The 27,916-nt window shown below is 36.4% G+C and overlaps 2 protein-coding genes across 2 annotated transcripts; both read left to right on the top strand.

Moving 5' to 3' along the window:
* The first annotated feature begins 713 nt into the window (after positions 1 to 713).
* On the top strand, positions 714 to 13,211 carry LOC109058233 (dual specificity phosphatase 3a). Its single transcript, XM_042767763.1, has 3 exons — positions 714 to 1,179; positions 6,214 to 6,440; positions 9,318 to 13,211. The coding sequence occupies exons 1-3, from the start codon at positions 1,013 to 1,015 to the stop codon at positions 9,524 to 9,526; spliced, it is 603 nt and encodes a 200-aa protein (XP_042623697.1). The 5' UTR covers positions 714 to 1,012; the 3' UTR covers positions 9,527 to 13,211.
* Positions 13,212 to 20,514: 7,303 nt separating this feature from the next.
* On the top strand, positions 20,515 to 24,957 carry LOC109058216 (sclerostin-like). The gene is made up of 2 exons (XM_019075438.2): positions 20,515 to 20,840; positions 23,137 to 24,957. Exons 1-2 carry the CDS (start codon positions 20,609 to 20,611, stop codon positions 23,529 to 23,531), a joined length of 627 nt encoding a protein of 208 aa, XP_018930983.2. The 5' UTR covers positions 20,515 to 20,608; the 3' UTR covers positions 23,532 to 24,957.
* Positions 24,958 to 27,916: the final 2,959 nt, after the last annotated feature.

A 27,916-nucleotide genomic window follows, 5' to 3' on the forward strand; every position in this document is an offset into this window, starting at 1 on the left:
TTATTTTTTATTTTTTTTATATAACTTAGCACCATGCCAGCTTCATGGCAAGAGACAACAGAAAAAGTTAGGCAAACAAATATTATACACAGGGTATATAGTATACAATGGTTATCAACAGAAACAATTGTACTGTTTTTTAACAGTATTAAAACATTTAGCATTTTTCATTTATTTTACTCATGTTTACTCATGAATCCGCAAGCACTTTCCTAAATGCTCACAGGTCATTAAACTCTCTTTTTACATAAATGATGTTACTTCATCAATATTCAGTTAATTTTCTTTCTATCACATACACTTTTGGACCAGATAATAGCACATTTTGCTTATGGGAGCGCTTAATTGTGAGTCAAATTACATCTAAGCACAGGTGGGTCACGTTTCAAAGTTAAAATAGGAGTGTTAAAAGCCACTTGTTGGATTTAAACAGGAGAGAGAGAAATAAATAAATAAATAATCCTAACTACTTTCAGTAAACCTGCCTGTCACAACATCACTTAACACACAAATTTGGTCTGAAATGAAGGAGGGGCTGTTAGACTAGTGTTACTAGTTTGAGCGTTACAAAACAGATTGCGTGTCTCGAGCGTTATGGTCATTGGTTTACGCACAACAGGCCACATGATGAACACGTGAAATGCTGTCTCCACCTGTCTGAACAGCGGATGAGAGAGTGATGTTCCCTTTAAAGCAGCTCTCTATTATGACATTCCACTCGCCATACTCAATGACTTGTGTCTCGGTCGGTGCGTTGTCGCCATCTTCCGCCAGTTCTGTTACCGACCTCACCGGAGCGTCACATCAGACCGCCGGTGGGCGAGTCCCGGGTGTGTCTGTCTGCCTGCCAAAGAGCGGCCGTGCGAGCGAGCGAGCGAGTGTGCGTTCAGGAAAGCACGCTAACCACACCGAGTGAGAAAGGAAATAAAATGCTGGGGAACTGAAAGCAGTCACATCTTCATCATTAAACACTTGTTGTTGTTTTTTTTTTTTGCTTCTGGAGGACTGAAGCATGAAGAAACATCTCAGCCCCGCGAAGGGACCACTGGACGTCACCGTGCCAGACACCGAGGCGACCATACAACAACTCAACAAACTGCTGTCCAACGGCAGCGGTTTCTACAGCCTCCCAGCACAACATTTCAACGAGGTCTTTCCCAAGATTTACATCGGCAATGCGTAAGTTCAACGAGCTTATGGAGACGTGTGTGCTTCTGATGGCAGAAAAACACTGACAGGAAGATGCTTTCAGCTGCTGGACAGATGTGTTGATTCGTGAGGTGGCACAGGCAATTGATCTCTATAGCGGATCGGTAATTAAACCCTCTCAGTAGGCTTAATACTACCTGAATATTTTACAGTGTCCAGGTGTAAAACAACAAACCTGTGAATGGAGCACGTCAGGTCTCCGCTTGTTACGAGAACGATCACGAAGCCACAGGAGATTTTGCTAACGTTTAAATAGTGAGTCACTTTGAATCAGACTGCAAGGGAAGCTGTTTTTCTCCACGACCGTCCTCTATCGGTACCATCTCGCTATCTCTCTGAGATCACTGGTTACAAAATCATCAGTTTGACCTCAGTCACGTGTTTCTTTGTATTAAACCGTTATTATTACACATTAATTGCACATTTCCTCTATCATATAAAGAGAAAACGACAATGGGGGGTTTAACGAGTCATTGGCTTTCCCGATTCGCTGATTAAAATTCGTGCCGATTCAAGCGATCGATAGAAAAGATGACTTTTGAATCATGTGCTGAAGAAAATATGCATCTGTAGAATTGGGAATTTTGACTCAGAATCCATTGTTTACAACTTGTGTGACAAGTCCTATGTCTTCACATATTGCATATGTGGTTTTGAGCTAAAAGTCTATAAATGTAGTCAGATTAAGTTACTTATTTTCATGTTGTAAAATTTGCATTAGGTTCATGATTACATAGTGATTTGTTCCTGGAATACATTTTTATAGTATCACGCACAGACACATTGCTTTTACATATAAATCGTTTTTGATGCAGTAAACTAACATTCTAAAGCATATTCTTGTTTTGTTACTTGTCTAATACATTATGGAAATTATTTTAAAGCAATAGTTCACACCCCAAAATGAAAATTACCCCATGATTTACTCACCCTCAAGGCGTCCTAGGTGTACATTACTTTCTTCTTTCAGACGAATACAGTCAGAGTTATATAAAAAAAATTCCTGGCTCTTCCAAGCAGTGAATGGTGGTCAAGATTTTGAAGCCCAAAAAAGTGCATCCATCCATCATAAAAAGTGTTACACATGATTCAGATGTGTTTGTATAAAAAAAAATCCATATTTGCAACTTTATAAACTGGAATCTCTAGCATCCACTAACTTCACTTCGCTTCAGAAGGCCTTATTAACCCTGTGGAACCGTGTGGAGCACTCTTTATGATGGATGGATGCACTTTATTTTGCTCCAAAATCTGGACCACTACCCACTGCCATTATAAATCTTGGAAGAGCCAGGACATTTTTTTAATATAACTCTGATGTATTTGTCTGAAAGAAGAAAGTTATATACACCTAGGATGGCTTGAGGTTGAGAAAATCATGGGGTAAATTTCATTTTTGAGTGAACTATCCCTTTAAGAATTGTGTATAAATGTAAAAAGTCTGAATCACATTCTAAATCAATTGGCTGTTGAGATTGCATTTAAACAAATTTAATCTTTCAGAATTCAACAAATTGCTTTAATATCACTCCAGTGAATCTTAAATTTGAATCAATTTGCTGTGAACTCAAAGATTCTTATTCCTTCACAGCACTTTCTAAAGGTGTAATATTTGTTTCTTCACGTAGTTTGTGGCTAATGAATGATAAAAATCAGAAATTATTTATTTCATTTTATTAGACCAATATATTAGATAGGTTCATAAACCATCCAATATTTATCCATTTTGAGATTATCAGCATTAGCTAATAATTGTTTCTGACTGGCAGAACAACAGAAGTGTTGCGTTATCTCAAGTGAAGTTATGTGTTATCTCAAGCATCCTGTTGAGTAGATAATGCACAATTAATGCACAATTTTGGTTTTCAATTATTTTGAGCAGATATCAAGTAAATATTCCTTCAAAATATTTATTAAATTTCGGGGTATAATGTTTATTTTTGTAATAAAAAGCTATCTGTTTGCAACTGATATTATTAATTGTTGGCTTATTGTTTTATGCTTTAATTTTTATCTTACCTTCATAAACACTTCAGTTGGAGATAGATTATATATATATATATATATATATATTTATATATATATATATGTTTATTAGATTTATATATATATATATATATATATATATATATATATATATATATATATATATATATATATATATATATATATATATATGTATATATGTATATATATATATATATATGTATATATATATATATATATATATATATATATATATATATGAGTGACTGTTCCCTGGTGTCACTTATTTCTTTAATAAATCAGCTCACATAAGCATCATTGTATTGGATAACTATAGAAAAAGTACATTATCTCCTTGTAACAACAAATCAATTTGAGCATAAAACCACAGTCTGATGTGGCTGGGTTAGTCAGTGCTACTACGAGCAGCAGGAATTTACATATGGTCATTTGTAGATATTGACAAAACATTTTCAATGGGCTGCTAATGTCTGCGTCCGTAGCTTCCAGATTTATTTATATGCAATTCTGATATGACAGTTTATTTAAATCCTTTAATAGTTTTTTTTTCTTTTTTTAGATATATAGGTATTTAGATAGATAGATAGATAGATTTAAAAAACACTTTATGAACCTGGCACAAGATATTCTGCTGTTTTTTTTATACAATATGCACAAAAGTGTACTTATTGCACATGTATTATATTGCACAGTGATTTACAAAGTATTATATTAGGACTGATATTGCAAAAGAGTAATGTTTGAAATGCAATGATCCCATCCATAATTACCCTTTTAGATTGAGTGTCAGACATTGACATAGACATTGTGTTCAGCACGCACTGCACTGTTTTGTTTGTTCACATTCTTGCCAATCTTACAGAGCACATTAAACTGAGTGCAGATATAAGAGTTTGCCAAAACATTGGGATTCAGTTAGTGTTATGACTAGAATATGATCTAAACGAAACTGTCTTTAAATACAAAGTCATTATGATTATACACAATAGACAAAATTTTAGAATTTTGCTAGTACTGGATTTGGACCTTTTACCGTATGTAAAGGTGCAGTATGGGGCAATAGGCTACTTTCTTGGTAGCACACCTCTCTTTGTAAGACTTACATTAATAATGCATGTGAAGGGACTGCAGTGAACAGAGTGCAGGACAGGTGAACAAGATGCAAAGCAAACACTTTCTCTCTCTGTCTTGCACACTCTCTCTCATGCACACATACACACATACATACACAAAGGGAGAAATATGGCCACAATCTGCAAAGGCTCCATATAGACAGGATCTCACTGGGGGAGAGTTTGAATTATGGGTGTTGGGCGGCGCATCAGAGTCCATTACTTCATCACCACTGAAGAATCGGCACTGCTGGCAGAAACAGAGACTGAGGGGCTGCTGCATCCTCCAGTTATTATAAACCAAAAGGACTGGAAACATGATCTTTATTTAGAGTGTTCTTTTGAAACTGAGTACATACAGTGTCATATTATTTTAGGAAAGTATTTTAATGGTATTAGGTTATATATATTATCTATATTATCCATTACCCATATATGCAGTCTTTCATCTACTGCATTCTTGCTGAGGATTGGACTAGAGAGATATAAAGAGGCTGGATTTTTAGGAGACAAAGATGAAAGAGTTCCAGGTGCTCAAGCAAAATAGAGACAATGCAACTACATGACAGAGCATTTTGCTCATCTCTCTTCTCATCTATTGTTTTTTCTCTCTGTGGACTCAAGAGTCCTATTTTGGGCACTACGCTGGATGCCTGTGGCTCTTTGTATGCCTCTGGGCAGCAGCCAAGATCTCCTTGGTGTGTCTGTTCTGGTTTAGAACACTGCTGTCCCCAGGGACCCTCTGACATAGGCCGACATCTCTGCCAACTAAAAGCGGCTCCACAGTTCACTCCAATCAATCTCTTACTAGACATAGCAGACCGATCCATAGCTGAAGCTTCTGGGTGGGGTTGGCAGGGTCTTAGGTTTACTGGAACTACAAACTGTGAGCACGCAGATTGCCATTGTTTGTTGCAAATGCATAAAACGTACACAACATAAGGAGTTATGTAACTGTTTATCAAGCATTAATTATTACAAGGTATTCAGCAGTGAGAGAAAAGAACACAAGAAAGGTAATTAAATTTTTTAATATACCGTAAGAAATGTATTTAGGAATAATGCAGACTCAATTTGATGGGAAAGTATTTCTTATTAAATGATGTGAATTGTAAAAAATAAAGGAAAAGAAAAAGGAAAAAAGTAATGAATTGCAATTAGATTGTATTGACTAATTCTCTGTTCACATTGGTACTGCTGGTAAAATGGGGTGTTATTCTATTTGGACAAAGAATCAGTTTTCTTGCTGCCAGTAATGAATGCCGACAATTACCATGACACGGTTCACCATGCATTTTTTAAAAAAAATATCACTATATGTGTCAATAGGACTTCATTGAAAATGAAAACGACTTCAGGTTGATTTGTTAGATCGCTGTCAGCAAACACCCCTTAAGACGATGTAGTTGAGACCAGCTTATTTTTAGATCAAAAGAGGGTCGAGTTCAAGTCAAAACCGAGTCCACATATTCCATGACTAGACCAAGATCATAAATATATTGTGTTGGATATTTTCACGGTCTTGGTTTTATTGAATTATTACTCAACACTTTTCTGGTCTTGGTCTTGATTCAAATGAGCTGGTCTTGCCTACAACACTGCCTTGAAGGGACAGTTCACCCAATAATGAAAATTTTGTCATCATTTACTCACCTTCAGATTGTTCCAATTCTGTATTTCTTTCTTCTGCTAAACACGAAAGAAGATATTTTGAAAAATGTTAGTAATCAAACAGTTGACGGTAGCTAAATGGTTTGGAAAAAGTGGAGGGTGAGTAAATGATGACAGAATTTTCATTTTTGGGTGAACTATCCCTTTAAGACATAATAAAATTAGTTTGTTTGGTTCAGGTGAGTCTCACACGTGCTCTGCTCCTGCTCCCCAGGTTTGTGGCCCAGAATGTGATGCGTCTGCAGCGGCTGGGTGTGACACACATACTGAATGTCGCAGAGGGAAACTCTTTCATGCATGTGAACACCAACGCAGAGTTCTACACAGGAACTGGGATCACGTACCATGGCATACAGGCTAATGACACTGAGCAGTTCAACATCAGTGACTTCTTTGAGGAAGCGGCAGACTTCATCGATAAGGCTCTGGCACATGGAAAAGGTCGGCTGCTCATGCTTCTTTTTTTTTTTTTTTTGGAAATGCTTTTGTTTCTTATCAAATACCCACATTAGACTTACATAAACTACTTGTAAAGAAAACATATTCCATTCACCGAAAAGACTATCCCAAGATTACAGAAATCTTGTTCAGTCCATTTGACACAGATTCTTGATAATTCATGAAGAATGAAGCAAGCAGTGTCTTTGTGGAGTTAGAATACAAAACTTTACCCTTCGCTTTTCTTTTTTCCCTTGTGCCAGCTTTCTTTTTTATCCCTTTGTTTTAATGCTTAGCTTGCACAAACAACAAGCAAAAGCTAGGACAGAAAAAAATGAAAAGGAAAAAATGCAGTGGATTTATTGAAATGTTACAATATATTTATCCACAAATACTAATGTATCCCAAAGAGGATCTGATAGTCTCTACACACAGATTTTATCCCTAGATATCTCACACCGGTTGTTTTAATCGGTCCATTTAAACTCAACTTTTATGGTATAGATTTTATGCCATTGCTAACACAGAGGAGCAATTATAAAGCATCTTAATTGCAAGTCATCTTGGCAGTAGGAGCCCAGTAAGCGGTAAATCAGACACCAAGCCTGGGTTGAGGGAGGACACTAATCTTTTCACTGAGAGCTTAAGCTGAAACAAAACCACTAGAATATATGCTGCCACTTCATAGCCTGGCAGAGCTCAGCTGTGACTTTGGCGACAGCCGTGCTTACAGTGGGCTTGATGTCATCTGGCAAATTTGCTGGCTGAATCACTATGAGCAGTGGGAGGGATGAAGGTCTGGGTGCACCCGCTGCCTCTGAGTCACACTGAATCTGTTTCAAAAATATGCTCTGCATAGGGGTGGGTATTGATGGCTGATTTGTCGTCTAGTTTTAGATTTGTTCTCGTTTTAAGTTTACTGTAGATCTTTGTAGCAACAGTGTTTTAAAGGTGCACTGCGGAGGATTGACGAGATATTCATTTACATGAGTACATTAAAAAAAATCTGTATTCTTACTTTACCTATATTCACTATGTGTCTACAAAAAAACAAAAAAAAAACAAACTCTGCCTATGATGTGCAATTTTATATTTCAAACACGTATGGTGATAGAGAGGTTAAAGTTCAGAGTACAAAGTTCAGATCGGCGTCATCCAGAGGGCCATTCACACAGAACAAGTTTTTGCATTTAAAATGTGAGATGCAGGGCAGCGGAATGGGAAAAAGCAATGTTTACGGCCCATTCACACCAGGTACTACACATATTGCTGGATTTACTTATTATTGGATTTCGATATTTATTGTTGGAATGATTTTTTTTCCAGCTGATGAATGATTCAAACATTGACAGCACATCAGAATCCATCCTGTTTTAAGGAGCACAAGCTTTTCAAGCAGAATACAGCATAACTACAGAGAGTGCTTTTAATAAATAGAACATTATTGTGCGTTGCTGCTATGGACGATAATATAATAAATGATATTGGTGTAAACGGGCCTTAAGAGACGTGTTTTTTCAAAAGTAATTTTTTTTTTAACTTGAGGCCTGCCTTTGTACAATGCCGCTGCATGTAGGAAATGCTTCAAAGATGCAAGACTTGAGCGCAATGGTAAAATACGTCCGTTTAATGTGATGTTTACATAGAAAAACAATTGAAAAACAGTGCAGTGGAATGCAAAAAACATATTCTGTGTGAACGGCCCCTTCCTCATGAAATTTAATGGATGTGTTTGGCGAATGCGGAACGGCTCTGGCTGTTTTTTGAGGCTTTTCGAAAAATATGTTTTTTTACAGTTTGTAATGTAGCTATCCTTCAATGTAAACAGTCTGCAAAGTTGTTAATCAAAAAAGTGCATGATAAATAAAGATATTGTCTCGCAAAAGAAAGAGTCGACTCTGAACCACCTTAATGCGTTGTCATATTTTCGAATCTTTTGCCTGTTACCTTTATACGTCACAAGGTAACACATTTACATAATCCCTGCGGCCCGCCTGCGAAATACGAACACTCTGACGTGCCCTCAAACACTTCCGCTAGTTACTGTGTTTACATCAGGTAAGGTAATATCGATGCCATTTTTGTAAACTTATAATATCTTTTTTTTACAAGCAACCCTCCGGAGCAAAAAAATTAATCATGGTAATGGGCGTTTTGTTTCCGACACACATTACATACGGAAAGACCAATCACAACAGACTTGGCCAGCTGACCAATCAGAGCAGAGTAGGCTTATGGAAGGGAGGGGATTATAGACCGTAAGTTCAGAACTGTATTGAACGAATCATTTCAAAATCGTTGAAAAATGATTATAAAATTAAATGTATATTCTGAGAAAATTACAATGTTTTCTGACCTTAGATGCATTTAAACCTGTTGTAGGGTCTGCAACACAATATTAGGACACTTTAAAATACCATAAGACCTTCTCTTTAAGAAACCAATTAGCCAGCTGATTTTAAAAATATGTAGTTTTGCATAGCCGTAGCTCTGCTTTGTTATACAGGGAGCAGAGATTTAAGAATCAATGAAGGTTATCTCCTTGACACATAAACAGCACAAAGACTCACGGGAAAACATAAGTAAGCGTTTGGCGGAGGCATCAGGTTTCAGATCCTCTGCTGCATCTGCCAAACAAGCACAGTGGAGGCTGGCAAGGTGAATTCCTCCAGGAGAGTGGGCTGATCTATAATGAATATGTATGTGTGTGGTAGCATGTTTGGAGGGGAATTGGTCTGAAGGTTGATTTGAGAAGGTTCATGATGAGGTATATAAGGCTGATGTTGCGGCAGAAGCCGCATTTGTATCTTTAAAGGATGAGATCTTGGGTAGTGGTCCAAACCTTGCTTTTTTAACTGTTTTTAATTATTTGTCTTCTAGGAAAGGTGTATGTTCACTGCCGTGAGGGCTACAGCCGTTCGCCCACTATCGTCATCGCTTACCTCATGCTCCATCACAAGATGGATGTACGAGTTGCCACGGCTACAGTAAGACACAAGAGAGAGATCGGCCCGAATGATGGATTCCTGCGCCAGCTGTGCCAACTCAACGAAAAGCTGGCAAAGGAGGGAAAATTGAAGACCAAATGATAGAATGTGCTCTACCCCCACACATATTTACAAATGCAGGCACACGGTCAAACTAGTGTGCTCTATTTCCAGTCCAAGTATATTAACAGAATGTTTGCAAACAGTACATCCAGAGCATAAGCATGGAGGTATACAAAGTGTATTCAAACACACTTACACATACACACTCACACAAGGTGTTGTCAGTGTCCTGAGTAAATACTCCTGCTTCCAGATGGCTTGTAAAAGGTAATTTACTGGCATATCTGAATAATTAAGGCTGTAGAAGGAGCAGTATTTTATGTCATCACAACTGCTTTGTTTTTGCATCATCCCCCATGATAATTAGTTTCCGTTTTTCACTAGGTACACCTAAAGCATTCCAGTAGCCAACTTTGTGTATATCTCACAAATTCAACTTTTGGAGCATATTAGCCCAACTGTCATCTGCGAAGATTGTAAAGTAGAGCACAATCATCAGTTGGGTTCCTAATTGCCAGAAATACTGTGATTGCTCATCCCTTTTCTATTTGTATGTGGAGGAATATGATATTTAGGTATAAATATACACCTTTGAACCCATTTACAGACCTACAGCCAGATTTTTGATAGCTTTCCAGCATTTTAAATCAGGACTTAACAGGAGGACAAAACTGTTGTGTAACAGCACACACCCCATTCGCTCACCACAAAATAAATTAACATTCCACGTTGTACCGAATGGTAGCATACAATCAACGATTTATATCTACAACAAGCCAACCATATGTGGTAGCTTGGATTCAACAGACGCTACAAACAGGTTCAACCCGGTTCTATGCAGCAGTGATAATGCATCAGCCCCATTAGATCTCTTTACTCTGGAATCACTGTCTCTCACTGCCAAGTCTCATGCCACATTTTGTCTACCACAAGATCACAGTCAGCCTTGACCAGAGAGACACGTCCGATAGATGGAGAGCCTCTGCCATACCAACTGCCTAATGATGTGCCCTTACACAAGGTTTTTTATCCAGAGGCCTAGTGCCCCTTCACACTGCTAGTTCAGAGACTGCAAGAAGCATGTCAGTGAAATCAGATTTTTAAGGGTAGCTGTTGAATTAGATTAGGTCTACTCCGGCCTCAGCTTTGTCCTTAAAACAGAATCACTTTAGCACTGGAACTAACTCATTTTGCTGCACTGTTGGATTCTTTCAGGTTTTAAAAGGGTCATATCATACATATTTTTATCATTTAATTATTTCCCCCGAGGTCCACTTATAATGTTAGTCCAATTAAACAGGCCGTTTTTGCTGCTGTGCCTTTAAGACTTCTATGTAAGCATCCTCTTTGCATGTGAAAAGGAGTTACACTGATTTGAGATTCACAGAATGGTCTGCACTGAAATGTGTGGTTTAAACCACTCCAATCAGACTGAAATACAGACAGACAGTAACAGCAGAACTTTCCCACATTTTACTCTTATCATTAGTAATTCAGTTTAGGAATAAACATATCCTTTTTCTGTATAGCTTCTTTGGGACTGGTTTGGCTACATTGATGTGTATATATGGGGGGTCATATGTTTCAAAAATGTCAGCATTTCAGAATAAGACATTTGTGTAGCTTAGCTTCAGTAAATGGCCTTTTTTGACTGGGGAGGAAGTTTTGATTTCTTAAAGTTAACTCAAAAATGAGATTTCTCATAATATGACCTCTTTAAAGAAGAACCAGCATCATTTCATTTGAAATAAGTGCATGCGGCAGTTTTGAACACGTAGCTTTTTGAATTATTCTAATTTCTCTTGTCAAATTTGATTGATCTAATATAAATAGCTCCTGGGCCTCTGCATATTTATTACTGAGGGAAAATACTATAGTACAAATTGTAGGCTAGAGTATAACACAAAGCACTACTTATGCCTCTTTTTTAATATTTCTATATTCCACATATATATACTTGTATATACATATTTAGATGTTGACATATATGAATGTATGAACTGTCCATAATATTTGTGTATGACCAGTATCTATTAACAGTAGAAATATCTAATATATTGTAGTCAATATCCACATTTTTTTTTTAAATTCCATGAATGCCATGGCACACTTACCAAAAAACACCACTTTTGTTGCATACACCCATTGCTAGAAACTTCAATATTATCTAGTTTTTCTTTTCACTCTGATGGAGAGTTGTTTGCTTTATTATTTTCTCTTTAAAATCATTTACTTTGTATTAGAGGATTAAAGTCTGTTTTCACAGGTAACACTGTTGCAGGCTACCTCACAACATTCATACTACTGTAGCTAATCCCCAATAATTTTAACTTGTAGTTTATTTTGTCTAAGAATATTTAAAATGGACAAATACCTATATGTACGAAAGCATTCAAACTATAAACATTCCTTTATTATAATCTGGAGACCTAGGCTTTATACAACCTAACCTACTGTAGCTATGGAAACCTGTGTGCCGCCCCCCCCCCCAAAAAAAAAGAAAAAAAGAAGAAAAAAAGTGAACCAATGATGATGCTTTGTGCCAGTGGCAAACAAATGGAGTTTAGCAGTCATTACAACTGAACTGAAATCTGCCTGTGCTTTGAAAGTTTTTAGCAGCAACTTTTAACAACGAAAAGCAACAATAACGCATTTTGAACAAGCATATTTAGAAATTTCAACACAAAGATGTGTTTGCTGGCCCTGTTGGCTACAAGGCTTCATCAGAAGAAGAACACGTTTTCTGATCTGGATCTATGGAAGGAGAAACACTGCCATCTGCTGTTGATAACCCATGTGATTTGCACAAACTGTCCTGCTATGTATTGCCTTTATGTATCGATTGTATGTTACACAGTGTATAGAAATTGTAAACAATGTAATTATACAGGGAAGATTAAGTGAAAATGGTTGTACCACTATATGGCTTAATGATGTCAGTAGTATATAACAGTTAATCACAATGCTGCTTGGTCATTTTGTATTTATGTGTGATATTTTTGTTTTTAATAACAAAGATGTTGAGGAAAAACTACCCAAGACTGAACACAAACTAAGGTGTCTAAAGTGATGCATTTTTTGATGCACGTGTATTTTTGGGCATCAGTGCAAAGTATTGTCTGTGCATTTTTGCTTCAGAGTTTGTTTTGTCCATGTGTACAAGCAATTAGTTGCATTCATGTGTGCACACTCACTTGCTCAAATGCCGCTGACTACACGTAACTCTATATCGTCTATGTGCCGTCTCTTACTCCTGTATGCTTCGTGTTGTTGCTGTAATGTGATATTGTAAATGATTGACCACTTGTTTGTTGTGAAGGACATGGAAACCTCAGCAGTTGCTAATTTGGCTGGAGGGTTTGGCACAAATATTCACACTCTCAAATTATGTTTTGCATTTTGAGTTTGGGAGTTGCTTGATGGGACTAAACGACAGAATTATGATTTCATTTTAATCTGACTTAATCAGGAAAGGAATTACCGAATGCTTGAAATGGAGGTCAAATGAATGCATTCACATGACACAGGCTGTCTAAACATCCCACCTTAAAGCCTTATCCTGAAGATGGATTATATATTTTTGATTCATGTCTTCACTTCACAAAGCAAGGTGTACCGCTTCTACACTTTGTTGAAGTGCACTTGATTAAATCAGTTATTTTTCTTACATTGGAATATGTTCTTTCGTTTTATGATGTCAGAAAATAAATGGCAAAAATGAAAACGTGTTTTTTACGTCTTTTATTTAACTAGTTTAGTGAGTTTTAACTGGGAGAATGCATTGTTAAACCCATAAATTAAAATTACAAATTAATATAAAATAGGGTGAATATTAGGGTGAAAAGTTGGGGTGATACATTTATGCGTGTGCTGTAATTTGTACACACACACACGCGCGCGCGTATATATATATATATATATATATATATATATATATATATATATATATATATATATATATATATATATATATATATATATATACACACACACAGTATGCTTGTAATATCAAAAAAGTATTCTCAAATTTGGTAACACATTTTTCTCTCTTCTTTGTTTCTTGTATTGTCTCTCGAAACTCCAAAGCAAGAAAAAAAAAAAAACTTTATTATTGCATTTCATAGTCTCATTGCTCAATACTATAATAAATAACTTTTTTAAATGTCCTCCTAGGGCATGAGAGGGAGGGAGTCATTTCTCATGTATAAGGGTAGTTTGCATGACAATACCCTATGTAGGCCGCTGTTGTCTTTGATTACAATAGAATGGGGCACTTGAAAAAGTGCTCAGAACAGCCCCTAATTACTCCTGTTAGGTAACAGATAAGTAGGGTAATGTTCAGCTGTGTACAGACATTACTGCAACATTTGACTTGCCTCAGCAATTCCACAAAGACTGAGCAAATGAATGACTTCACTACATCTGCAACTAGATTTAATGTGCATGGCATCATGTTTTACTGTATGTTATATATTTGAAGAGAACATTATAAAATATGAGTACAGGGTTTAGGTTTTGGGTCAGCATGTGTGAATATTTATGTATTTATGGTATGTACATTAATTATGCACTATGTATATTCATAAATTAGAAACATCTGAAAGATGCTTTATGGTAAGATTTTATAGTCTTTATCCAACAGATGGAGACAAATGCTTCCATAAATCTGTCTCCCTCTTGTGTCCTGTGCTCCTTGTACCATGACCCACACACTAACATAATACTTTCTTTTGACACATACTCATATCCAACTCTCTGTCACAGAATAACATAGGACAATTTCAAATGCAAATGGTCTTTAAGGTCCTTTAGCATTTGTTAGGCACACCTGGCGCTGGGGATGACCAGCTCAGACTTCATGTATCCACAAGGATTATTGAAAACACTCAAATCAATTGGTCAGACACTAGGTCTGCACTCTTTCCATGACCCTGTGCACACTGCAATTACCCGAGCCCAGCTGTGGGGTCCTTTGAGAGCGCTGTCCAGGGGCTCCTTTCTGTCACACTCACAAACCTTGCAGGACCACAGAACCAGACTTGAAGGAGAAACGCTGCAGATCAGGCTGGGATGTTCACTCCCTCTGCTTATACACTGTCCATAGTTTACAATTAAATCAATAAAAATATCTAAAATTAAAATAGATGTAATATTTTAATTTGAATAAAATGTAATATTTAAACTAATACTATTATTATATATATATATATATATATATATATATATATATATATATATATATTTAATATATATATATATATATATGAGATTTTTTTTTTATAAATAGTATAATTAAATTATAATAAAATAGATACTTTTATAATTGTCATTTATTTAAATGTCACATATACATTCAATTTTACATTAAAAAATTTAATATTTAAATAAATTGTATATCAAATCAAATTTAAATTTACATAAAATTAATAAATAATTATTTTAACTTTGTGTAATGTATTTATATTATTTTAATACAGGCCTGCACAAACGTTAATTCTTGAAACAAATGAATTTAGATGATGTGAGGAGGAATAAAAGATAACCGAATTAGAATTGTTGGGTGAACAAATTTGTGAAGGTCATGCCCAATATGTCTGTGTAAATATGTTTTTATAATTGTGTTTTAAGTTTTTGCAAACACTTCCTGACAGATTTTGTAATCACGAAGCCATTTAAGATTGGGCTTGACCAAATTCTGGATAGATAATTTGGCAGATTTGGCAGTCAATTTGAGTAAAATCTTTTAATAATCTTTTAATTTGATTTCATTTGATCTTTTAAAAATCTCATTATATATGGCTATATTAAAATCATTATTTATATCAATCTTGTGGATGATTTCCCTCTTTTCTTTGTCGTCTTCGTTAATGATTGGCTTAAATGAAAAGCATATGATGTTTCCCCTTTTAAACTTTTTTGTCCCATTTCACTGCGTAATGAAAACGTAGAAAAAAAAAAAGGAACATCTGTGGAGCAGCACTAATTATTGGCAAATATTAGAGAGAACATTCTTGGAATGGATGGGCTTCAGATCCTCTTCCAAGCACTTGTGCCCACAGTGGTGTTGCTCATTTCATCTTCCTGTACTCTGCTGTTGTGTCGTTCCTGCGGGGCCTTGCCAAGTGCGTCTGATATTTATTAAAGAACTGTCATGTAAAGAACAGCAGAATATGGGTACACGGCTCCTAAGGGTCCAAGTCAGATCACTGGTGAGGTTGGAGTGTTTGCTTTGAAAGCAAATGGGAACAAAGTTAAAGCTGGATGCACTGTTATTTTTCCCAAGGCATTGTTGGAGTTTAGTTGTGAAATATGCACACTGCACTTGTTGCTAGTTGTGTAGAAACAACAAATAAGACACATCTAAAGCACTGACTTCATTACTGTTGGAGATCATCCGCAATGATCTCTAATTAGCCACAGACACAAAAACCACATGAAAAAGGATCTTCGGCTGTGTTATTAATACACAAGCAAAGATACAAAAGAGAAACATGAGTTAATGAAGGACAGGCTTCAGTTGACTCTTATATGCAAGGTCAAATATCAATCCATTTGCTGCTTTTGGAAGACACTGAAATCGCAATTTGAGCGCCAGAAATCCAGAGCAGCATAAATCAACCAGAAATGTTTGATAAGCTCACAATAAGCTCTAAACAGATTAACACTAAAATGGATTTGTTGCATGTTTTTTGTTATCAAAATAACACTTTTGACTACACAATTTGTGCATAAATAAATAGCTTTGTTTGATGACAACAAAAATGACCTTTTAGAGTGATCTCTGACTTACAGGAAACCAAACCGAAGAAGGTTGTAACAATATATCAGGACAAAGTAGGATTTACTATACATCTGTTGTCTTTGGCAGTCCATGACAAATCGACAGCATTGATAAAAACAGACGGAAGGAAAGTCCACACTACTGTGAGGTGTCTGAAACCTGTCCCTTCCCAAAGCAAGTTTATTTTCTCAGCACAGTTTCTTCAGTGTGGGTGGCCAGTTGGAATATCCTTCCTGCTACTCCATCATCAGCTACCTTCACATGACAGTCAGTGGCATGACCCTGTTTATTAGTTCTGCTTATAATTAGTCTTTATTGGATTAGATACCAGAGAGCAAGATTATTTTCACATGCTTGTTATCTGGTTTTATTGATCCTATAAAAAAGCAAACTTGTGGAGCTTTTTGAAACATGCTCTTGAAATAACTTCCCTTTTCCCCTCCCTCTCTTAGAAATAAATTCCTGCATCATCATTATGCTTTTCTGAAATAAAAAATCTGCTTTCAGTATCCACAAGCAGTTGCAAATATCACATGAATTACTGATACATATATATTGGGTTTTCTGTCAAAGATTACAACATACAAAAATTGTAACATCTTGTGAAATCAAGCAACTTTTTACACTCTATTTCCATTACAAGTACAATGCTGTTACATTTAATGAATCTCAATGAGAAAATATATCTTCTGAATGGCACTAGTAAATCCTGAGTACAGCATGATTGTAATAAAAAAAAAAAGTAACATTACATTAAAACAATAGTTTGCCTAAAAATTACATTTTGCTGAAAAATTTCTCACCCTCAGGACATCCAAGATGTAGATGCGTTTGTTTATTCATCAGAACCAATTTGGAGAAATGTAGCATTACATCACTTGTTCACCAATGGATCCTCTGCAGTGAATGGGTGCCGTCAGAATGAGTGTCCAAACAGCTGATAAAAACATCACAGTAATCCACAAGTAATCTACACAACTGCAATCTATCAATTAATGTCTTGTGAACTGAAATAAATTTGCATTTGTATAAAAAAAATCCATCATTAAGATGTTTTAACTTCCATTATATTGCCTTCTCCAGTGAAAAGGTCTTATCTGATTCAGGAGAGAAATATGCACCCATTAAGCACATTTACAAGTGAAAACCGTTCATACCAGTTCTGAACAAATATGTTATGAATGACTTTTTTTACTGGGGGGAAGTCGTGGCCTAATGGTTAGAGAGTTTGAATCCTAACCCTAAGGTTGTGGGTTCGAGTCTCGGGCCGGCAATACCATGACTGAGGTGCCCTTGAGGAAGGCACCGAACCACCAGCTGCTCCCGGGGGCCGCTGCATAAATGGCTGCCCACTGCTCCGGGTGTGTGTTTACGGTGTGTGTGTGTGTTCACTGCTGTGTGTGTGCACTTTGGATGGGATTAAATGCAGAGCACAAATTCTGAGTATGGGTCACCATACTTGGCTGTGTCACGTCACTTTCACTTTTTTTCCCTTTTTTTCCCCTTTTTTCATTATGGATAGAGGACTTTTATTTAATGGTTTAAACTTTAAATGCCTTAATGATGGACCCATCTACTCAAAGTCATGCACATCTTGCACGGCCTGAAGATAAACTTTCAGCAAACGTTTTCAGCACTTTTGAGTGAACTATTGCTTTAAGATTAAACAAACATAGTATCTATAATTACATAGTGTAAATTACAATGCCAAATCATCAGAGAATTTCAAGACGTGATGTTGTTTTGCGAAATCTCGCTTCCAGTAATCCTGGACCAGATTTGATTAAATAAAAAAATAATTACGTAAAACTAGCAATCTGGATTGTAACAAAGTGAATGAGAGAACAATGACGCACAATATTTCTCAATAGATTCTCTCATAACTACTGAAGTTATAGTCTTTCTCCCACAAATAACCCCATCAGAAGTTCTTTAATTTTTCTGTAGTTGTAGGAACCATCAATGCATAAATGGACTGAATAATGTGCTAGGTGATCAGTGTTTACAAATACACTTGTGGCAGCACTCTACATCGAGTGGTTACAGAGCAGTTAACACATGGACCCAGTGGTCAGAAAGGTTTGCCTAGACACACTGTGAAACCACAGCTGAGGTTTCTACTGCTCTTAAACTCAAATGAACTCTTTAAAAATATGGAAGTGGTTTTAGTATGATTCAGCTAGTCATGGCTTATTTAAACATCTAATGTGTTTCTATTTACGTTAAATTTTCAGGTTGTTGTTTTCAACAGCTAATCATGACAAATGCAAATGACTTGGCAGATTGAGAAGTGAAGTATTACTGTAAGATTATATGTTCATGAGCTGCAGGGGAGCTGTACTTTATAAATCATGGATAAAAAATGATCCATACATTTTTTTTCTTCTGTAACATTGCACAGATGCTTCATTTATAATAATATTTGCAAGAACTGTATTTCTAAATGAGACATCAGTCCCCATGACATCTTAAAATAGTGTAATTTATGCATTTGAATGAAGAAATCACTGATGTTTTGGTGCTAAATGGCTCAGTTTACCACATTTTACTTTGATGTGTCCTCTTGGCAGGCTTTGGGAAATGTTACTATGACTACATCCGTCAGAGTATCCCATAATCTGTTTGCAGACTCTGGTTCTGTGTGAAAAATTAAACTGATACAAGATCATTTCCCCACTTTATTATTGCACATGTAAGGAATTGTAAATAAATTGTGCACCAAAAAGTATTTGGACACTTTGAACCACCATTAAGAATTTAAAGGTGGAAGCTATTCCAAGAGGTGTGTGTGTGTGTGTGTGTGGGTATATATATATATATATATATATATATATATATATATAAAGAGAGAGAGAGAGAGAGAGAGAGAGAGAGAGAGAGAGAGAGAGGGAGAGAGAGAGTATATTTATAATGTATACCATGAGTCAGGGGGCAAAAAAATATTAGCAGGGTTGAGAACACTTTTTGTTTTTGCAAGAGTAACATTTCAGCTTAATTTTGACCCAATTCCATTTTATCTGAAAACTTTTAATGCTCAGCTGTAAGTTAGTATGTTTGCATTTCAGAAGCAGTGAGTTCAGCCCTGTCAGAGTTAAAGGCTTTGACATTGTGTTACCTTTTTTCTTCTTTATAAAAATATATTTTGCTGGCAGCCCTTGTAAATCGGGAACACATTGAAGTATTATTTATGCTTAAGCTTATATCTTGATAAAGCTTGCCTGGAGACTGTTTTCTGTGCACAAACCCAAAGAGGTATAAAAACAGCTAGTGAATGACAGGGAAAGGACATAGGCTACAATCAGTCTAGGCCCGTTGTGGACATTGTGATCTTCATGATGACAGGATGAAAAGAAGAGTCACAATAAATCTCAGAAGTATTCCATCCTGTTTGTTTTCTCTTTGCCAAAGTGGTTTCTAAGCTTGAATGACTGGCGGACACAATGTATCAGAGTAGCATTAAAAGTTGTTGCTTAACCAGTGTCATGCAAACTGACATATTTACTATCCTTTGCTTAACATAATCAACAGAGAGATGCAGAACATTCAGTATGCCAGAAATAAGAAATATCATTTCAAGGCGTTTGTTTGTTTGGGCTCCCTCAAGAGGGCAGTGTTCGTACAAAGCGATGCATTTAATGTGAGACAGTTATGTGCCATAAAGCATCTGCATCTTGTTCCCGTCACACTGTTTATTCATATTCATCTTTCATTTTTACTGTCAGACTGCAAATGTGTCCCTAATATATTTGCACGTAAACAAAGGAAGCCAAAACAAAAGATTTCAAATAAGTATATGAACGTTTCTGCACTGATTAAACTTATTACAAGTCAGTCACAGCACGTAAATGTCGCCAAATAGGCTACCAAAACAAACACAAGTTACGTGCGCGCGCTTTCCTTGTTTAAAAACGTTAATTTAAATTTAAGTCATTGTACAGTTTGCACACTGTTTCTAAGAATAAATAAATAAACAGTAGGCTATACAAAAATTATTGAAAGTAATTATAAGTGTCCAAACTTCCGACTGGCTGTTTTAGGTTTGATCTATAAGTAAAGACAATAGAAAACGAGACAGTATGAAACAGCAGTAAAGACATGCTGTCTCATTTCTGGTGAAAAACAGATGACTTTTCTCTCTCCCAAGTTGACCTTACACTTCTGCGCGTGCCCCTTCCTCCCTATCAGTTTCTGAATGAGCGGCTCTGCCTAAATCCCTCCCACTTGCGCTAAATTATCTGGGTTTTTGCTAAACCTGTGGTACTTTAAAAAGGCAAGCCTCTCACGAGGAGAAGAAATCCGGTAAGAGTTTGCCCGCTGAACGTCTCGTTCTCTATTGCAGTATGCAGGTGTCTCTAGCGCTCGTGCACTGCAGCGCGCGGCTGTTGCTGCTACTGGGATGTTTCACAGCTGCGCACGGATGGAGAGCTTTAAAAAATGATGCGACAGAAATTATACCTGAATACACGGAGGACACGAATAGACCCGAGGAGCAGATACAACTTTCTGACAACAACACAATGAACCGAGCTAAGAACGGAGGAAGGAGGTCATCAGCCAACTCACGTACTTATAGTAAGTAAAAAGAAAATGGATTTTTAATTAATAGCATTGAGCTCTATCAAAGCAGATCAACACCAACCCAAACATGTACTTGTCAAAATGTAATAGATTTTTTTCTTTTAAGATTATTTGTGGGTTATTTCCCTTAAAAATTGGGCCGTATCAATCAACATCAACACATTGAATGAATCTGTACCAAAATAATTATTTAAATTTTTATTTCAGCTATTTTTTAAGCAACCTTAGATGTTTAGATTAGATGTTTTATGTAAGTACAGCTTGTTTTAAGTAAAGTACAATCCTAAAAATATATAAAATATATTTCAACACTTTCAAGGAATAGGCCTATGCGTGTTTTAGTAAGTTTTTGGATGTTTGCAAGTTAACAAAATTTGGGTACTGTGTTTTAAATGTGTGTCAAAATTAGGAGGTATGAAAAGGAATTAGTGTTAAATGTAATTAGACAATTTCCACTAGATATATCTGTTATCTAAAATGGACTAGCAGCTGAAAAGTTCATGGGATAACTAAACTGCACCTATCTATAATTATATCTGCTCCAATAATTTAATAACCTAATTTCTCCAACCAATGACTTTGAAGATTTGCCTTGTATTTTATAGTGCAAGGTGTATATGTAGGCTACACGTACAATCATCATTTACTTGTACGAAACTGGATATTCCTATATTGGCTTTAAACAGATGTGACCGCTTCAAAATAAAAGCTCTATAGTAGTTCAGAAAGAATGCATGCCGTTCCACCTTTTCACCAGCACAAGTGATGCATTAACTTCGATAACCCTTTTTTTGTTACTGTATCCCCAATTTTACATAATTAGACAAGGTTTGCCTTTCTATAACCATCTAATTGCAACAGTATGGTTTCAGCATGGTTGAAAATGTGAGAAGTTATTCTAAGGGGTCATTTCTTCAGGGTATTGCCAAGATAGAGAATGACTCCCACCTGTGAAAAGTAAAACTACTGTGAATTCAAACCTACACTAGTTCTAACAATATACACTGTGTGTGTGTGTGTGTGTGTGTGTGTGTGATCGTGTATGTTAATGTCAGAATTAAGAAAAAAGTCTTAGAGCTTGTTTCCAGAGCACAAATCAAGACTCTGCCAAAAAAAAAAAAAAAAAAAAAAGGCAAAGTCTGGGGAGGTGTTTGAGAAATTGTCTAATTTTATTGCTAAATAAATACACCGATTACTTCCAAAAATAATAACAACCTCCATGAACAGAGTAATGAAATTATGGCAATAATAATAAATAATAAAAATAATTAAGGATTGAGCAATTCGTAAAGTCAACCGAAGATGCTAGATAATTTCAGATATCTAATTATGTCAGTGAACACCCCTAAAATCATGTTGTGTTTCAGCATAAGGAAACAGTTATCCAGCCAAGCATGTATGTTATAGTTGCTCGTTAGGGGGTGGAGAAAGATATCACACTCTTGTGTGCTGCTCTTGAAGGGGTTCCGTGTGTGTAGTTTCTCTGGTGGTCAGTGTGGGGTCATGTTGAGATATGTTCATCTTCCTCTGGCTCTCATCCTGCTCTTCATAAAACATCAGATTAGGTTTTCTGAGAATCAGGGGAGGCTGAACCTGAACTCATCACACACATAAATCCTTTGTTCTTCTCCATGAGGGGAGCTGTGGAATGAAAAAGATCTTTCCAGTCTTAGTTTAATCTCTTTAACTGACACATTAAAAGCGAAAAATTAATGAAAACACTGTCAATGTGTTTTCTGATGAGTTTTAGCGAGCTTATACATTAAATTCAGATCTTATTGGAAAAAAGTTAGCTCTAACCCAGAGATTTCGAAGTCTTTTGATCCTGTTCACAAGAAATCAGTCCTTTCTGTACAGAACAATCTATGTATGTTGTTTAGTGTTTGTGGGTTTCTAATTGATTGGGATTCTCATCAATTCCACCCTCAATCAAGAGCACATCTACTACAACTTGATAGCCAAATTCAAACCAGAAAAAAACAAAAACAAACATATTGCACTGATATTAAAAGATTTTATCATGCATTTCCTTGCTAGCTGGACACACAACAATTTTTTTCTGGGAAACACAACAAAGTCAACTTTATGAAATTTACTTAATGCCTGTGTAAATAACAAAACATGAAAAACAAAATCTGTTTTGCTTATTGTAGCTGTGTATAGTCCAAAATCCAGTATTTCATACAGGCTCAGATAAAACACAGCTACCAGAACTGGTATTTATTAAAGATGTTTCCATAAACCATTGTGTAAACATTTAACTCTGTTTTGCTTGTCCTCTCTTTCCTAGGAGCCTCTGAACTAAGCTGCCGGGAGCTGCGTTCTACACGCTACATTACAGATGGATCTTGTCGCAGTGTCAAACCTGTGAAGGAACTGGTGTGTTCTGGTCAGTGCCTTCCAGCTCACCTTATGCCAAACTCAATTCTAAGGGGAAAATGGTGGAGAAGCAGTTCATCTGATTTTCGCTGCATTCCCGCTCACTCCCGCACCCAGCGGATACAGCTCCAGTGTCCTAACGGACCCAACCGGACATACAAAATCAGAGTAGTCACATCTTGCAAGTGCAAACGCTACACTCGCCATCACAACCAATCGGACGTCAAGGAGTTGTCCACCAAGAAGCCCCGACGCAATAAGAAACACCGTAGCAAAGTGCCATCAGTCAACAGCAATTCGTACTGAGGGGAAAACATAAACTGATACAGAAACTCTTTCCTGCACACATACAAATACACCTATAGACATATCCACACATATTTCAGAAACTGCAATCCTAAACTACAAGGGAAGGAATAAACACATTAGCTTTTAACAAACTTCTTGGTGTGCCAACAAGTTTCCAATGTATTTCAGATGTCTCACTGTTTGTGTGTGCTCTTGAGCTGAAATAGTCGCAGTTTGATCACAGAATGCCAGCGGACTAATGGACACTTGAGTAAAAGACGTAGGCTGTTATGTGAGATTAGTTCAGGGAATGTGATAGCTCATGATTTTTGGAGGAAAGAGGAATAACTCCATATATTCTTGCCCAAGCAGGTCATTTCAAGTTTGAAGTTCATTAAAAGGGTAAGCTAACTACGGGGAAACACACTGAGCGCTCAACCGATCCACCAAGCGCTCATGTGAATGTTTGCGTACCAGATTTGTCATCTTTTGGGACTGGGAGCAGTGTGTGATTTGACCGTCCACCCGTGTCGGGCCCAAAAGACACGCCGCTGCTGACAGATCGCTGAGGCCCAATTCTTAACCTTGGTCAGTTTTATCACATGTGAGTTTCTGCAACTTCACATTTCCACATGAATCTGATCGGAACTGGCAGTTATGGAGAGTTGTGTCAGCCCTCTGTGGTCCAAGTCCCTGGAGGTCAAGAACCGCAAACGATATTCCTGTGACTTGTCCTAATTACCAAATAGTTCCATTCCTGTGTTTAGGATTTGAGTCATAAAAAGCTATTTCCTCTAGACATGGTCAGTTCCTGTTTGTTAGAACAACCGAAAAAGAGGCCCACATGTGTGCAAGAATCTGCAGCAATTCCTCGCGGGTAAATAACCTTTCTGCACCCTCCTTCAATGGAAACCATTTGGAGATATTCAGCTATCTGCAATCGCTAGTAGGTTACCTATTTCCATTACTGAAGTCTACAGCAAAGATGTCATCCTTCTTGTCTTGTGACTGTAAAAGGAGAGACAAATAAGTGAACCAAACTTTGAAATTGTGGTCTGGATGTCGATTTTTACACAGGATAAAGAGATAAGAGAATGCCAGTTGTTTTTGTTTTTTTTCCAATTTTTTTTTTTATTGTGTATTTGAAATAGCAACTGGAAGGGATTTTTATAATGTAAGCAGACTTTCCATGAATAGAAACTTGTACATACTATACCTGTGCGGCCTCATTGAGTGGTATCCTTCTCCAACGAATGGATAAACACTCTCTGTCCGACCAAAAGACCATTGCAAAGAATGAATTGCGTATTTATTTTTTTTAAATTTCATCATTTAAATTATTTATGCAATCCTTTTGTAGAAAATAATAGCCATTATTGTACTATATGTAATTATAGCGAATTTCATAATGAGAAAGAGTACATGAATAAAGTTAAGCAACATATATATGTGAAAAGAAGTGTGTTTGTTATCATTCTTGTCAGATTGCTTTGACAGATCCTTTCTCCTCTTGGGCTGTCCCTGCACGCTAAATCCATCCCTCAATGAGCCCTCTGTAAACAATATTCCACAATTAGGAAGTAGAGGCTTTGTAGCACTTTAGAATCTCTAATACACCTTTACAAAAGGCGAGAAAAGGAAAGAATCCCCTCGTCAGACAGGAACAGTACAGTCACAACAGAAACAGCTCTTTTTATCCGGTATAGTGAACTCAACCCACAGGCTTCCATTCATCTGTTTGTTTGTTTAAGCTTGCAGAGTCTGAGCCATAGATTGACAAGGAAATGTGTATTGGCAGACTTCTAATTTTGTCTGTTGCACACTTAAGTGCTTCCTCATGATGAAATTCTCTGTATTAGTCTAACTGGGTCCAGGCTGCTCAGTACATAAACTACATGGAGTCATTATGCTGTAAAACCAACAAATTTACTTTTTATACATGTCCGAAGTGTTTCTTATATTGTGACTAAAAGATGAAACACTGGGGAAACAATCTAAACTAAATGATTTTCATTTCTTTACAACATCTATTGAGAACATATTTTAATTCAATTCTAAAATAATCGTCCCAAATTCATGGCCATTTGACATGCCATGCTTTCGCTCAAAAGTAGCTGGCAGGCAGAAGGATTTTCAAGTAATTCAAGAACAAGTGCTTGAATGTGTCACTTGAGTAGTTCCTGAATAAATTGATGCTGACAAAGCATCTGACCTGAGTTACAGCCGCTGTTTGCAGTCGTTACTCGGCAGGGACCTGGCACGGACCTCCACAGCCACAGGGAAAGCAGGAGTGTGTGAGAGAGGTCAGCTGGGACTCACTCCTTAGTGTGTGTTTAACACTTTTGTGCCTGCTCCACAGTATCTCAGACGCCACAGCACTGCTCAGACACTCAACTCCTCCAGAGACCTTGTCGGTCAGATCAGGCAATAGCTGGGTATGCACTTCTGAATGTAATAAAAGTTGTTTTTTTTCTTAACCCTATACTTTTGTCCTTGGGTCTATTTTGATCTGTTTTTTTTTTTTTTTTTTGGTAAATAATGTATTATAAATACAGAAGATATTATAACACTGGCTATGGGACAATTATTATTTTTATTTTCACATTAGTTGAGAAAAATCTATTTATAAAAATCTAAAATAAATTTGTTTATATAAAATAAAATGAATTAGTATTTTTTTAATAAAATTACTTATACATATATGTGACTGAAGTCAAAGTTTTTAAAAGCATCATAGAGTTTGAGACTACAAAAAAGAATGCAGAAGTTTTTAAATGAGTTTTCAATTTGGGTTGATTTTGATCCAAGGACCAGGCGGGTGTAGTTATTTAGGACAATAGGAGGGTTAGGAAAATGAGGAGGCTCTAAAAGTGTTATTTAAGTTAACCCTTTTAGCCACTTGACTTTGACTATAATGAATTGAAGACATTCATTGTTGAAGTCATAGCTCGACCTAAGATGACGTCTTTACCTTCCAGTGTCTCAAAGCACACAGGCTGACCTTTTTTAGTGGTACTCTGTGGACTTCCAACACATGATGGTGATTAAGTAAATCTCACTGAACTGAAGCTGTGTACTATCTAATGAAATTCAAAAAGTAGTTCTTGAGGTTGCATAGTACCTAAATAAGTTCATGCTGACAAAGCATGAGTATATAGACAGTCATTAATGAAGGCATTGATCTTCATCCAAATGTAAGTCAATAAAACATCTGATCAGCTGATTTACATATTATGTTAGAGTAGATGGTTTCTGTTATGCCAAAAACCAAACTACCTCAGTGATATATTTTTCTGTGATGATTGCTCTGTTAGCTGGGATTATGTTGTAAGTTTTGGCTCAATCAAAAAAAGTAAAGGTCAAATTCTCACAATTGTTTAAATCTTAAGTTTCCTTCTAGACTTGTATAATGGCCCAACTATTGTCGTCAATGTCCATGTTTTTCCAAGGGTGGGTGTAGTATATTTTCTGAGCGTAATGTTATACAAAAGGAACAGAAGTTTGTCAGGAGCCCAAATGGATGAAACAAGAAACAAAAATTCCCCAACATACACTGCGTCCCAAAAGTCTGAGGCCACAATGAAACCCTGGGATTCAAAATCTGCAATCTGAAAATAAACATGAATTAATGTAATTAAGTGTAAATGAGGGGTTTAAATTATATAAAGATGAAATATGTAAGATTATACTGTATATACAGCTGTTCATAAGTTTGGAGTCTGTAAGATTTTTAATTTTTTTTCAAAGTCTCTTATGCTCATCAAGGCAGTAAAAATATACAGTAAAAACAGTAAAATTGTGAAATACTATTACAGTTTAAAATAACTTTTCCATTTAAATATATTTTAAAATGTATTTTTTTAAGGATTTTTGATGACTAGAACAGCATTTAGACAGCATTTTAAATCTTTTGTAACACTGTAAATTTCTTCACTGTCTTTACTCTTGATCAATTTAATGCATCCTTGCTGAATAAAAGCATTTCTTTCTACAAAATTGGTTCATTTTCACTAGTGTATCTGTACAGGAAAATCCCAAACAAAGAACAACAAAACAGGGGGAGTTAAAGACTCAAGGACATAATAAGTGACAATAATTACTGTGGATACATTAACAAAACACAACTGGAAAGAACAAAAAAAAAAAAAAATGGCAAAAGGACACAAAGGACAGGAAACAAGAACATTATATAAAGCATATCAAAATAAAAGGGAATGGATGCAGTGCATACTATTGTACGCATTACTGGGGATTACTTTAATTCAAAGTGTTTAATGCACTAGTCAGTCTGCCTAAAACTCAATTCAAGGCGCTCCAGAGAAGAGATTAATTTCCAAAGTCAAACACATGTGGGCTATGACGGATGCATTTGGATACGGATGTTTGTTCTCCATCAGCCACTC

Source organism: Cyprinus carpio, chromosome A12, assembly GCF_018340385.1.
Source record: "Cyprinus carpio isolate SPL01 chromosome A12, ASM1834038v1, whole genome shotgun sequence".
NCBI lineage: Eukaryota > Metazoa > Chordata > Actinopteri > Cypriniformes > Cyprinidae > Cyprinus > Cyprinus carpio.